At 35.3% G+C, this 15,508-nt stretch overlaps 2 protein-coding genes across 2 annotated transcripts; one reads left to right on the plus strand and one right to left on the minus strand.

Moving 5' to 3' along the window:
• The first annotated feature begins 202 nt into the window (after positions 1-202).
• LOC125218063 (vinorine synthase-like) lies at positions 203-1,662 on the plus strand. Its single transcript, XM_048119660.1, has 3 exons — positions 203-747; positions 1,160-1,268; positions 1,528-1,662. The coding sequence occupies exons 1-3, from the start codon at positions 203-205 to the stop codon at positions 1,660-1,662; spliced, it is 789 nt and encodes a 262-aa protein (XP_047975617.1).
• Positions 1,663-12,751: 11,089 nt separating this feature from the next.
• Positions 12,752-13,564, minus strand: LOC125218084 (loganic acid O-methyltransferase-like). The gene is made up of 2 exons (XM_048119684.1): positions 13,493-13,564; positions 12,752-13,408 (listed from the first exon to the last, which is right to left on the minus strand). Exons 1-2 carry the CDS (start codon positions 13,562-13,564, stop codon positions 12,752-12,754), a joined length of 729 nt encoding a protein of 242 aa, XP_047975641.1.
• Positions 13,565-15,508: the final 1,944 nt, after the last annotated feature.

A 15,508-nucleotide genomic window follows, 5' to 3' on the forward strand; every position in this document is an offset into this window, starting at 1 on the left:
TTAAAATAGGTAGATTGTTAATCTACTTACAGTGTTGGAATTATGGCTTTCATGTACGAATTGAGGAGAGGAAGAGAAAGAGTAATTAAGAAGAACAATAATGGAAACCGAAACTAAACAAATCTCCATAGAGACTATCACACCCTCTTCTCCCACTCCAAAATCTCTTCAAAAACACCAACTTTCATATCTTGATCAATGTATGGTTCCATCATCCATTCAGTTCGTCTACTTCTACTCATCAAATCCCCAAATTTCAAACTCCAATAACGCAAAGGAGCTAAAGAAATCCTTATCAGAGGTCCTCTCCATATACTACCCCTCGCCGGCCGCCTCGTCGGCAACCTCTACGTCTAATGCAACGACACCGGAATCCCCTTCTCCGAGGCGGAAGCAGACTGCAATCTCTCGCAAGCCACTACCAATCAAAACCCTAAATATTTCAAGAAATTTATATCTTTCAAAACGGATGACCTTTGCCTGGCCGTTCAAGCCACCCATCTCCGCTGCGGGGATCAACCTCGCACACAAGATCGCCGACGGTTTATCTTTTGTGTCAATCGTCAACACCTGGTCCGCCGTCGCCAGACACGGCAGCGTGGCGCTCCTGAAATTCGACACGGCCACCTACGCTCCGCCGCTGGACGTCCTCAACAACCTCCAGCCCCCAACAGGATTGAATGAGGAAAAGGTCGCCGCCAGAATCATCATGTTTTCGGTGTCAGAGATCACCGCTCTCCAGAAAAGGTACTTTGTAGTAGAAGCGTTTCATTTCGGCACGAGATTTAAGAAAAATTGTGTAAAGTGAGGTAAGTAAATGAATAATAAAGTAGAAAATGAAAAATGTAGAGAGATAAAAGAGAGAATAAAGTATAGAAAAGAAAAGTTTATTGCTTTTTGAAAAAAAAAAAGAAAATGACTTCAAAAGAGGAATATGTACTACTTTCTATCCTAAAATCCACCCAAATTTAAAGTCCAAATAAACTATTTTAAGTTTCATTAAATTTAGTATAGGGTTCTCGTCTAAAACCCAATTAATGATATAAGCAGTGGCCAATAAGATTTATATAGTGGTTTGGTTGTCTCTTTACTACCCTAAACCCTAAAACTTTCATATATGGGATATTGTTATATTTATTGTGTTTCATTTGCCAATAAGGTACACCGCAGGTGGGCTTCGTCCGAGTCGGTTCGAGGCACTAGCGGCTTCTGTATGGAGCATGTATACAGACATCAGATCCGACCCGGGTCAGAACTGCTTATGCTTTGTATGATGAAATGGAATGAGAGTGGAATCAAATGGAGGTTGGAATCAAATGTCAATTTCCTAGGATTTTCTTTGCATTTTCATCCATTCATTCATTCATTCCATCAAAACAAATTAATAGAATGGAAGTAGGAATCACATTCCATTCCATCATACCAAGAAGCCCCTTAGTGTATACTGCAGTAAATATGAGGAGCCGGGCCGACCCTCCTCTCTCCGAATATCAGTTTGGTAACTTTGTAGTAACTACGATGGTGAAGGCGGCGCTCGGGGACGGCGGAGACGAGCTTATGTGGAAGCTGCGGGACGCCTTGAAGGCTTTCGACAGCGCATATTTGGGGCGGCTGAAGAAGAGGGAGATGCAATTACTCTGGCTCAAGCCAGTCAAGCCGTGAAGGTTATATTCTCCTTCACGAATATGTGCAAGTTTCCTTTCTACGAAGCGGATTTTGGGTGGGGCACACCTGACCGGGTCATTAACATTGGGTCTCCTTTCAAAAACGTGGCTTATTTTATGGAAACAAAGAGTAGTGGTGGAATAGAGTTATTGATTCAGTTGTCCAAATCAGTCATGGACAAACTTGAAGCTAAGGAGGTAGTAGTAAATTGTAAAAGAATAAAATGATGAATGTTCTATCATGGGAATATCATAATTGTACTTGTTTGTACCAACTCTATGCAATTACTGGAAATAAATTGACAAAAAATATTTATCGAGCTTGGTTTACTATTTCAATCGCCTCTTAAATATATTTTTAAACATTAATTTAATTTGACATATTTATATTTTGTAATTGTTAGGATTTGTTTTGATTTATTCTATTTCTAGATACTCCCTCCGTTTCGCCATAGTTGAGGCGAAACTTTTCGGCACGGAGTTTTAGAAAGGTATATTGGATGTGTTAAATAAATAGATAAAAAGGTAAGAGGGAGAAAAAGGTAGAGAGAATAGAGTAAAAAGTGAATAAAGTAGAGAGAATAAAGTAAGTGGCAGGTGAGAAGTAAGACTGTCCCATAATAGTAGAACAGGCACGCCGCAACCTCTAAAAAGAAACTTATCCGCCTAGTCATCACAGTTATGTCTCAGCAACATAAAACTTGTCTAGCCACGCCTTACATTTTTTATAATTGTCGGTATATTTTAATTGTACAAGAACAAAATTAATTGTACAAAGAAAACATAATTCATAAAAAAAATTAAAGCCAAATATTCGTTGTATTATAAATTTTAGAAAATTACACAACCAGAATTACATAAAAACACCGGCAGCTCACTCGGTGTCATCTCCAGAATCCGCCGCATCAACTGCATCCCCAGCAGCCTCCGCCTCGTCGTCGGGGATGGCAACCCCAGCTGGACCTTCTACTGATTTATGAAAGCCTCGTACGTCCGCCTGATCCTCGGGTTGGTTTTGTTGGTCAAACGTCCACAGACCTCGATCAGCTGCTTCTGCCGCTGAAGCATCAAGTTTCCGGATAGCACCTCCGCCTTTGGCAAAGGCGCAGGGTCCAGAAGCAGAAGAACCACCGGCTATTGCATCTCGAATAGTGGATTGCTAGCCAGGTGGACTTCGACGGCGGGAAACTGTGGCAGGGGTTCCTCCTCAACTCTTTCGTTGAGGTCGATAGACTGTGAGCCACTACTGCTGTAGTTATGCTCCGAGTCTCGTCCGCTTCGGCGGAGCCTGACCTTCTTCCTCACAGACGGCTCTGAATTTCATTGAATCCCTAAGGATGAGATATTCCTCCCAGTAGGTTAATTTGGGATATTTCTCATTCTCTTTGTGCATCTCGTACGACAGAGCCTTTATGTCGGCCTCGCTGCGGCCGCTCTTGACCAGGCAAAAATTGTTCGCGTGGATACCCGAGAACCTGCTGCCGACAATTTAAATCCTCTTCCATTATTAGTGGAGCTGGTCCTCATTCCAGTCCACCGCACCTCGCCACTTGAACTCATCGTAGGCAGTGACGACACAGGCCTAGAAACCGCTCTCTGTCTTATCTGTTCCAACAGCTGGATCCACCGAGATTGAGTGTCACGCCTTTGCCACAACAATAAACTCCTCCACTGAGTAGTACGAAGACCCCAACCGGCTCCGGCCGCCTCTCCCACCGTCGCAGCCACCGCATCTCCTACCCGCTCTCTGGCTCGGCACTGACGTCTCTATGCGTCCATGTACCGGTGCCGATGACGGGGGCGGTACATAATTCTTCCACCGCATTGGACTGATACCCATCTGCTTGAATGACGACGGATCAAAAACAACAAGGGATTCGGGGGTGGGAAGAGGGAGTATTGGTATCGATCGACGGATTGTTCACCGCGCCCAATTTGGGCCAGTAGTCCCCAAATGCCGATTGGAGTCGACCCAAAGTCCTTTGGTTGGATGGAGGAACCCCACAATTGGGGTGGAGGGGGCACCCTGATGGAACCAGGGTGGGGTGGAGGGTGTTGGAGTTACCGCGGGGGAAGACACTGAAAACAAATACTCCCTACGTCCACAAAAAATAGGGCACTATGTGAATGGCACGGGTTTTAATGTAGAATTGGTAAAGTAAGAGAGAAAGAAAAAATGTAAGAGAGAAGTAGTGTTATTAGAATGTGAGGTCCATATTATTAGTAAGAGAGAAGGGAAAAAGTAAGAGAAAAGTTGTTGAAAACTTTCCTTTTTTGAATGTGTCCTATTTTTTTTATTGTGTATTCGATTCCAATTTCATGCAATTTAATCTAGATCACATCAAACATGTTATTTGATGTAGAGACACGATTGTTACCTTTTGATCCTTGAATGGATCGACGTTGCTAGTAGAATCCCTCGTCAATCTATGATTTCTCAGCCACGAATCTTCCATTCTATTCCCACCTTTTTTATTGTTCATCCGGGTGGGCGGATCTTGAAGAATCAATATAGAGAAATAAGACCTTGGGAGAACTACACAAAAATACGAGATTGATCTAATCTTATGTATCACGATATAACAAGAACAAAATCCAAAACAATAATCTCCCTATAACAAGGGCACAAAAACCGATGCAAGATGGAGATAGAGAAGGCCGGTGGTGGCTAGGGTTTGGTAAGGACTGTGTTGTGCAATTGTATTGAAGGGTTTCTCACCTCTCTCCACTATTTATAAGATGAATTTCTATCGAGCTAGAATGGGGATTCATGGAGTGGTTAGATGTTGAGCTAGCCCATTAGACAATAAACTTATTAAATCAGTTAACCCATGATTTAATAATTATCTAATGGAATATTATTTTATTCCACTGAAGAATAATATTGAGCTCTCATCTAAATCACCAAATTACGAAGAACTTGGGTTCCATTTTATTTTATAATATTTTCCGCGTTTAAGATTATTTTAATCCATTAATTTAATTCTTTGTTTGCTATGTGACTTGAATTAAATTAATTCTCCAAAGACTTTTTCTAGTTTGAAACTTTATTTATTATTAATGGAATAAAATTTCAACTGCGCAGATTTTTGAATAATAAATTCTTTTTTCAAACGCCTCTTGGGGATAAAATCATACTACCACAATGGACACACAAATTCTATGAAATAATATTATAATATTTTCATGTTATTCAATTACTACCACCCAAGATACCATGGTTGAGTTGCGAAAAACTCTCACATATTGATATTATTTGAAAAGACTAAGAAGTACTAAAATTTCTAAAGTATATTCTTTTTATAGATAGCAATAAATAATATATTTCGGGTTGCTCCTTTCAGTGTTCTACTACACTAGGGTTACTAATCTCTTCTTAGATAAGAGAGAATTATTACAAACACTACAACCATAACAATAGGTAGCCAAGGCCTATCTAGGCAGTGAACTTGTTTTTCTTCTTACTAGAACCGATAAAGTCCCCTACTGAGAACCCATCAGATTCCCTACTTTAACCTTCTTAGTAAAAGTTTTTAGACTTGTTTATTTACATTTCAATAAAAAAACCATTATATTATATTATCTACTCTCATAATTATGTAAACAAGTGGATGTTGCGTTATATCGTATACGTGCATGAGCTGACTGTACAAGGCCATGTATGCTTGATGCATTTTTTAGTATACAAACTCCAACAGAGGAAGGACGCCACATCTGGGGTGGATGGGCACTCTGATACCCCCAAGCCCCATATCCGGCGAATCCGCCCACATCGACGATAGTGTTGGTGGCGGTACTCGGGACTTGAGTCCCACTGCTTGGATACAGGCTCCTGTTGCTCGGGTAGTGCGATTCTCTGGTGCCGGGGGAATCAGTGAGGCCTTGCATTGTGCAAACTCTAGAGAGATGAAAATATTGTTGGGACTACCGCAGCGGAAGACACGGAAAACAAACAGGTCCTTAACGGATCTATTTAGGTGATTATGCATTCGACTCCAATTTAATGCAATAAACATAGATCTATAGATATAATACATCAAAAACACATAATCATGCATATTCGATGTAGATTCGATTGTTACCTCATAATCCATCATTGGATTGACGTTGCTAAAGAATACATTTCATATTAGATCCTTTCAGTGCTTTACCACACCGGTATTACTAATCTCGTTTTAGGTAAGAGAGAATTATCACAAACACCGCAACCGTACCAATAGGTAGTGAATACGTTTTTTTTCTTACTAGATCTGGCCAAGTCCCCTACTGGAAAACTCATGAGGAGATTCATCGAATTTCTCTACTTGACCTTCTTAGTAAAAAGCCTTAGACTTGTTTATCATATTTCAATAATAAACCATTATATTATATTATTTATTCTCATAAATAGGTAAACAAGTGGATGTGAGCGTTTCTCGTATACATGCATAAGCTGACTGTACAAAGGCATGTACGCTCGAAGCATCTTTTAATATACAAACCCCAACAAATATGGTTGTAAATTTAAAGCATCTTTTCAGGTCTGGACATAATGGGTTGCAAGTTAATCGGGTGCGGGCTAATCGGGTTTTAATTTTATTAGGCTAAAAATTTTCAACCCTAACCCTATAAATAGTAGAGTCATTTCATTTTCTATAGCCGTTTTGAAAAAAATATACTCTCTCTATCCCATTAAAAAGAAACGTTTTCCATTTTAGGTTGTCCTATTAAAAATGAAACGTTGCTTAAAATGGAAACAATATCATCTCTACTTTTTATTTCCCTTGCTTTATTTTCTTCTCATTAACTCACAAAACAACACCAAATAAATTCTGTGCCAAAAAGTAAATGTTTCATTTGTAATGGGACAGAGGGAGTAATAAATACTCCATTCGTCCCACAATATGAGTCACATTTGTTGTAGGCCCGGGTTTAGAGAATGTACAATATAGTGGGTTAGGAAAGTTACTGGAATATGAAGTCCATTTTTTTATATTAATTTTATAATAAAATGTGAGTGAAGTGAGCACGACCCATGCACATGTCTTAGGCGGGTTAGGCTGAGCCGGGTTTTATTAATTTTGCTACGCGCAGCCTAGCCCAAGCTCACTTGTCAAGTGGGTCTGGACCGGGCAGGGCTTTGTTTAAAATTTTTTATTTATGTATTTTAAAGAGATGCTAACAATATTATATTTAAATAATATATATAACTTGTATTATATCTCATTTACACTAAATTTAAACTTTGTGTTTAAGTTTATTTACTGACTTTGTATTAATATCATTTTTCATGCTCTTTATTCAATCTAAAAGTAAGTTCATAATTAAAGGCGAAACCAATATTGTTGCTTTTATTAGTAGATGAAGACATATAAGTTGATGTTGTATTTTTAAAACAAGAAGTATATGAAATAATTAATGAATTTAAAGAATTCTAGAATTTTTAATCAAATATTGAGGTTTGAATACATTATATTTTTAAAGATGAACTTCAAAATCATCTTTTTTACATTTTGGATATAAAAATATAAGAAAAATATTGGATGTAGTCAAGATTGATTGTTGCATATGAGTATAATTTAGTTTGAAACTTATGTAGTCAAGACTATTACTGTTTGATTCAATTCGGTGACATCCAACATATTGTAACGATATAAAAAAGATTAACATGTCATACATAAAATGACATACATAAATACATAAATATACAATTATTAGTGGTTATTTATATAATTATATTCTAAAAAATTAATTATATAAGGTGGGCCTGATGGGCCCGGGCCTGGACTGGTTTTTAGATGGTCCTAGTCCTAGGCGGGGCCTAGGTTTGCAAACCCAATTGGAGCCCATTTCAACCATTGAGCCGAGCCCAGACCCGCTTCGTTTCACTGGTGGACCGGGCCAGGGTCGATCTGAATTAAATTAATTCTCCGAAGAGTTGTCTAGTTTGAAACTTTATTTATTATTCGTGGAATAAATTTCAACTGCGCATATTTCTGAATAATAAATTCCTTTTTCAAACACCTCTTTGGGGATCACCCCTTAGGGATTAAATCATACCACACTGGGCACGCAAATTCTATGAAATAATATTTTAATACATTCATGTTATTCAATTACTACCACCCAAGATATCATGTTTGAGTTACGTATAAAGTCTCCCATATTGATAAGTCAAAGTGGCGTTTGATTAAATAAACAATATTGATATTAATTTCATAGACTAGAAAATACTAAACTTTCTGAAATATATTCTTAAAGTAGATAGCAATAAAGAATACATTTCGTATTAGATCCTTTCAATGCTTTACCACATCGTTGTTACTAATATCTTTTTAGGTAAAAGAGAATTATCACAAACACCGCAATCAAACCAATAGGTAGTCAAAACCTATTTAGGTTGTGAATACATTTTTCTTCTTACTACATCCGTTCAAGTCCCCTACTGGTGAACACATGGAAGCCATCGTATTCCCCTACTTTAACCTTCTTATTAAGAAGCCTTAGACTTGTTTATTAAATTTCAAAAATAAACCATTAAATTATATTATTTATTCTCATAATTAGGTAAACAAGTGAATGTGGCGTTTCTTGTATACGTGCATGAGCTGACTGTACAAAGGCATAACGCTCGAAGCATCTTTTAGTATACAAACCCCAACACGGCCAACACCGGGCCTAGGCCAAGCTGCCTGGCCTAGAATTAAGTAACCTTAACAACTTAAAACCTCGCCCAAGGCCCAAACTTAATTTAATTAACCCAAACTCAAATATATTAGGCAGCTCCAAAACCTTTAACTTAAATTTCTAGTCCGCACAATTATTCAATTTGGTCCAACACTTTGAATTTAATTTCCGCCCCAAACTTGATATTATTAGAGGCCCAAATCCTAAAAAAAATCCTAGAACCCTAGTCCAAAACAACAATCGGCGCTTCCCATTCTGTCTCGCATATCATTTTGTCGAATACGAAGATCATAACATCTTCAGGCTTGTAGGCTCCGTGATGTTGTGACACACACTACATGCACAAATATACACAAATTCACTTCATGCACACAAATCAAGTTTGATTTTTCCATATGACTTTTAATATATCAATATGATTTGACTTTAGATCCTAATTTATACATAGACAAAAGGCGAATTTTGACTGAAATATTTATAACTTATATGGGATGATTTTCAATATTTAAAAAATATGTCATAATATAAGAAATAACGTGTCTCTTATAATGTCTTGACCCCACCAATCAATGAAATTAATTATTCAGTTTTTTTTAACGTTTTATTCTTCATATTTATAGGTTTTGATTGTAGGAAGTTAATTCCTTTTATTTTAATTATAAGTGAAGGAAGTGAAAGGTTTTGAAAGAAATTAACTTCTAATTTCTACTATAAATATATAGCACTTGATAGTTTATAATCCACACGTTTCTATCTTTTTCTCATGCCATTCTTTGTTGAACTTTTTGCAGAGATTTGATCAAATTTTAGGTACTCTTGACTCTCAATCAACATTAGTTTAATATGAATTTCGTTTTTTACATCATAATTTATGAGTATATAATAATAATGTATGTTTATATTCTCAATTCTTCAAATTTAATTTTGTTACTTTAATATTATCTAAATCGTTTAGTTATTTTTTATTATTTATTTGCATGCCTATTTTTTAAATGTGTTGTTATTAAGTGTGTTGTGTATAACACAATAGTCATAAGTTTATCCGATTTGGTCTAATATTAATTTAAAACATATTTATTTACATTATACAACTAATTCTAATATGAGTATTATTTTTTATTATTATGTTATATTTATTCAAGCATTAAATTAATGTTGTAACCATTATAATTGGAATCTTTAAGTTGATTCATTTTTTCTTTTTAGAACTTAATCAAATGATGTTTCAAATTAATGACGGATCCAGGAATTGACACTCATGGAGTCGAATATATGACTACAAAATAATGAAATATAATATTTAATTAATTATTTAATAAAATATATTATAATTTAAATAGTTTATTTTCTATTTAGTACTATATTTATTTTTAAGTTGTATTAAAATATTCCTTTAAATAATCACTTTAATGTTTATTGATAAATTAGAAAAAAATAATAACGAGGTATTACGTTAAAATGATATTATCATCAATAAAAAATTATAAATATAATTGTATAGGTCATGTTCTAATGCTTATGGCACCCTAATCTAAAATCAAGACCAAATCTCCACCCTTAGATTTTAAAATGAGTGGATGAGATTAAATCTTACGAATCTCAATAAAGTAGACAAAATATCAACAAAAGGGTAATATCGTCATTATGTTATCATATGATAATTTTTGTGAATGTTTTTTTATATCAACATAGTGTATTACAAATATCAACAATATGACATAAGAATATCAACACTAGTACAAGAAAATATCAACACATATTTATTGAGATTTTTACATGGTTTTATTGAGATTTTTTGATGTATTTGTTGATAAAAATCTGGTTATCAACATTTACGAAAACTAAAAAAAAATATCAAATTTCATCATCCGAACGTCGTCGGAACATCTACAATTGAGATCTCGTTAGAATCCTTATAAAATTATCTTTAATTTGATATATTTTTTTGCAAAAAAATAATTTAAATCGAGAGAGTTACTTAAATTTAAAGTTTTAAGATGATTTTAATGAAAGGGAATTGACATTAATACCCTCTAATTTTATTTATTAATTTTCTTAATTAAAAATATAATACACGTGGCATTATTTCAACCACTAGATCTTCTAATCTAATGGCTAAGATTTAGTCTTAATTTGGGATTGCTAATTAGTTAGCAATTGATCACTCCACGTAATTGTATTATGTTAATCAATGAGTATTTCAATTGAATAAGTCTACCCATCACAATTTATGTAGTAAAAGATTCTATTTTTAATAGTAGGCCCAATATTTAGCCCATTTTATCAACTAATTACTCGTCTTTTTCCAGTAGATCTGAACACTGACTCTGCCCTCTCCAATCTCTCAACTATTCTTCCCACAACATTCTCTATCTTTCCTTTTATTTCCAGAAGGATGAAGGATTGTGGTTGAAATCCTTTGTTCGGAACTCCATGAATGGAGTTTCTGGCAGTGCTCGTCGGATGACGGTGAGGTCGGTCGACCCCACTCGACCCCACCTGGGTCCGTCATTGTTTCAAATGTCCCCATTCATGTATTGTTTACCATCTAAAATCAATGTTTTAAAATATTTTAATGTGTGCATCGCACATCGCACAGGTGTGATACTAGTAATATATAACATGAATGTCTCATTATGAGAGCATGACTTGAAGTTCAAATATATTCACTGACATATGACTCAAAATTTTTATGTTGCACGCACAATATATGACTTCTCCAATTAGCAGCAGAAGCGTACTTAGAAATCGCAAAGCACAGAGAATGGTTGTTGTGAAATGCAAAGCAAGGAGAATGAATTGTATTGCTTCATTAAAAGGAGATAACTAGTTCATCACTAATATTCATTGTATGCGAATTAATAAAAATCCATCAACACGTTTAACAACAAAAGGATTATTCATTTGAATTATTTCATCTTAATAACGAATATAGTTCATTATGTAAGAGAATTACTCCACACGGCAGATAACTTGTTAATATTTGTAAGGTGTATATCAGCCAAGATTACAAGTAATACAACAGAGAATACAAGATCTAGCTACTACACTACTAGATCTACAGCCATCATCTTCATGTGCTCTTCACCTAAAACACTTAACACACGAATCAAATGTGTTCACCTCTAAATGTACGAAGTAAACTATTAGAGAAACACCCAAGAAACAAACAGAAGATCAACTACAAGTTATAGGCTCAAGTTGCACTAGGTACAACTGCACAGGCCTATGAATTCGACTCTCAATTCCTTGGTCATCAATTAATTTGCCCCTCAATGGAGAAACCCTAGCAGATAACCAATCTACTCCACCGTATCCACATAAACCCTAGATCCAGCAACCACCTCGTTGCAGAGACAATCTAAGATTCAAGCCACGGCCAAACACTAGTTACCTAATCCTCCAGATCCACAAGAAACCTCTTCACACGGTCAAGTGCATCTGACCAGAAACCAGAGGTTTCTCCAACACTCCACTTCCTCACACACCAAGTGTATACACACGCAGAATAGAAGAGGAGAGACCAGACTCTCAAGCTCATAGCACAGAGTGAACACCGGAGAAGAAGGTAGCAAACCCTAGTTTTCAACACTCACAACCGAGAGAAAAAAAAAAAAAAAAAAAAAAAAAAAAGAGGTAGAGTCAAAAGTGAGGAGGAAGGGAGAAGGTTCTAGTATATAAAAGACTCAGCCCCAACTCACCACCACAATCTGCCACATGTAGGGCGTCACTGGAGTTTGGGCTCAAGCCCAAATGAAACATGGGTTGGTTACTGGTGGAGCAGATTGGGACTTATAAGGGCCATACTATTACAATATTGAACTAAATCATGTACTTCATTAAAAGGAGATAATTGGATCATCACTATCCTTCGTTTATTATTTTGTAAATATAGTGCATTACATAAGAGAATTACTCTCGACCGTCATGGCTTCGGTTCCATTTGTCTACATCTCAAAACGTGTAAATATGGATTAAAGCGTGCATATATTTAATTGCGCCTGAGCACAACAAAGATACCGGTGGAGCTTGTGTGAATTTGAGTGGATTGGAGCTTGTGGTGTTGTTGCATGGCCCTCTCAAAAACTTGTTCCACAATCTCATTTCCAAAGTGATTGGTCAGAGTCCCTTCCAATCCAGCTCTAAGGTGCATTACTGAAATCTTAGTTTCCCCCGCCACTGCACTTTCCACCTTTTCCATTTTCACAATTTCAAAACATTTATTTTTCTCAACCAATCTCCTTATTTCCTCCACTGAGTATCAATAGGAATGTTGAACGAATTCACTCCCTCTTGCTCTAATACTCCCTGCACACATCATATTCATACACTTACACTAATTAATGGACTATTACAAAATTGATACTCCCTCCATCTCCGATTAAGAGTCCATATTCTGCTAACATTTTCTAACCCTTCGTTTACATTTTTCTTAAAGCAAAAACAATATATACCTCTTTTACCATGTCGATGAGGATGGACTCGATAAAAGTAAGCATCGAAGCTACATGATGTTGCACGTCTCTGCTAGGCGCAGCGGCCATGTTAAACAGCATCAGCCCTCCGGCCGCAATCTCCCGAGCTCTGCATCTGAAGAACACCTCCATGTCTTCCTCGAACTGTGTTTCATAAGCTCTCACCACCGCATCGGGGGCCCCATTGTAATGGATTTTAGTAGCATTAGAGCCCTCGGGCATCTTGGACAGCCAGTTGAGCGCGGACGAGGAGTAGGCGATGTGGACCGAAGAGGAGGGGAACAGGCTGCCGTAGAAGGAGCCAAGGACGGCCGCCGCAAAGTAGTTCCTGTTCCTCCCATGCTCAGGAAGAGAGGCGAAGAGAGTGTTGAAATCGTTGCCAATTCTATCGATGAAAGTAACTTGGAATTCGAGGCTACTTTTGTTACACTTGCGTTGAACGGCTTCGATGATGGTGTCCATGGCGTAGAATGTGTTGGGCCCCACCGAGCATCCGAGATCGGCGACGATGAATGTGTTGGAATCACACAACACGTTTTGTAGATCAAGGCTCTCCATCACTGCCTCTTTCAATGCATTCTCCATAGCAGCTGCCCCATTTTTCTGTATATATGTAGTTTAAGAAACAAAATAGTAATTAAATTGAATCATAGTATAAAAAATCTAGAAATTGGAATTTAGGTGAACCTGCCAAGTGGAGTTTCTAGCGTAACTGTATGTGCCGCTGCCGCCATTCATAGGAGATATTGATTCACCCATTATCAATTATGCTATTGATTTCAGAAGCTCAATTTGTACGATTCAGATATCTTCGTATTCTTTTTATACAATTCAAATAGTGATTAATTATGTCAAATTGTCATTAAAAATATACTACTAGTATTCGAAGTAGTTGTTGTTGACTAATTCCTCTTTAATACTAACATTATCTTCTTATTAACAATTTTTGGCCGTCTTAATTAACGTAATGTGTATATTGATCTTGACAATTCAACTTTGTTTGATTCCTCACCTACTATCCCAACTAGAGTCTAATTATTCACAAAATGCAGTCTTCAAGACCGAACTTTGAAATCAAATTAGGGTACTTCATTTTCTTAATATTGTGGTTATGATTAATTTATAATTAATTTAATATTTTATTCAATAAATTTTTTTAATTTTTTAATTTTTTTTTGTTTTTTTAATTCAATAAAAACTTGTCGGAGTAAATAATGAACTATATTCACTAAATAATGAATTAAATGAACATATGTTATGAAGTAATTTTGACATGTTATTGAAATACATTAATGATACAAAAAATTTTAGTGTTAAACGTTAAGCGGTAGTAATGAATCATATTCAATAAATAATGAACCAAATGAACATTGGTAATGAAGTAAATATGACATTTTATTGAAATACAATATTAACTGTATTAAACGCCAAGCAGTAGTAATGAATTTATTACTTCATTCAGTCATGATATTACTTCATTCTATTAGTTTATTACTTCATTCAGTCATGTTATTACTTCATTCCATTAGTGTATTACTTCATAATGTGTTATGACATAATTATCTTTCAGAGTAAGTAAATTAGGTATGTAATGAATGCGAAAAATTACTTCATAACATACGTTCATTTAATTCATTATTTAGTGAATATAGTTCATTATTTACTCCAACAAGTTTTTATTAAATTAAAAAATATCAATATTTTTCTTAATTTTTAAAAAAATATTTATTAAATAAAATATTAAATTAATTATAAATTAATCCTAACCACAAGATTAAGAAAATGAAGGGCTCTAATTTAGTCTCTAATTCGGTCTTCTTAAGTCTTTAAGAAGGGTTCGACATTGACCACAAATAATTAAGGGATTGTTGGCACCTAATATCATGTAACTTTCAAAAAGTTGGGTTTTTTCCACGAACTTTGAAATTGGTAAATAATATCACGAACTTTACCCTGAGTTTGTTATTTTCCACCCATGAAAAAATTTCGGCTATATTAATAGATTGAAGAACAATTTTGGAGACTGTGCTTCAAGAAAAACTATCTTCAAAGAATGAAAAGTATTTATTTGCAAATAAATTACTACCTCCATTCACCAAAAATAGATATAATTGTGTTTAACACGTGTGTTAATATGTAGTAATTGGTAAAATAAGAGACAGGGGAAAAAATAAAAGAGAAATAATGTTAGTGAATTTGTGGAGTCCACAATATTAGTAGTATTTAAATGTTTAAAATTTTCCCATGGTTAAAAATTATTTTGATGGACGATCCAAAATAGTAAAAATGGTCTATTTTTATGTGGACAAAGATAATACTCCCTCCGTCTCGCTTTAGCAGTCCCATTGACTTTTCTGTCATCTTTTTGTAAAAATGATAAAAATAGTTAAAGTGGAGAAATGGTAAAAGTAAGAGAGACAATAATGTAGATAAGACTCTTCTCTATATTATTCTCTCTCTTAATTTACCATTACTCTTCTTTAACTGTTTTTTTTATCATTTTCACACAAAAAAGCAGAAAAGTCAATGGACTACTAAAGTAGGACAGAGGGAGTATTACTATTTCAAATAAGCAACAATCATCGTTAGTTTCATTTTTTATATTGTTTCATTTTTTATTTGAGAAAGAGGTAGTATTACTATTTTTAAAAAGCAAAACCATTGTTAGTTTCATTTTTTATATGACAAGATGCATTTACGAAT

Source organism: Salvia hispanica, chromosome 4 (assembly GCF_023119035.1).
Source record: "Salvia hispanica cultivar TCC Black 2014 chromosome 4, UniMelb_Shisp_WGS_1.0, whole genome shotgun sequence".
Lineage (NCBI taxonomy): Eukaryota > Viridiplantae > Streptophyta > Magnoliopsida > Lamiales > Lamiaceae > Salvia > Salvia hispanica.

Coding starts and splice junctions, on each gene's coding strand:
- LOC125218063 (XM_048119660.1), top strand. CDS start 203: ATGGTTCCATCATCCATTCAGTTCGTCTACTTCTACTCATCAAATCCC. Junction 748..1,159: donor ATCACCGCTCTCCAGAAAAG/GTACTTTGTAGT, acceptor TTTGCCAATAAG/GTACACCGCAGGTGGGCTTC. Junction 1,269..1,527: donor GTCAGAACTGCTTATGCTTT/GTATGATGAAAT, acceptor ACGATGGTGAAG/GCGGCGCTCGGGGACGGCGG.
- LOC125218084 (XM_048119684.1), bottom strand. CDS start 13,564: ATGGGTGAATCAATATCTCCTATGAATGGCGGCAGCGGCACATACAGT. Junction 13,409..13,492: donor CTAGAAACTCCACTTGGCAG/GTTCACCTAAAT, acceptor ACATATATACAG/AAAAATGGGGCAGCTGCTAT.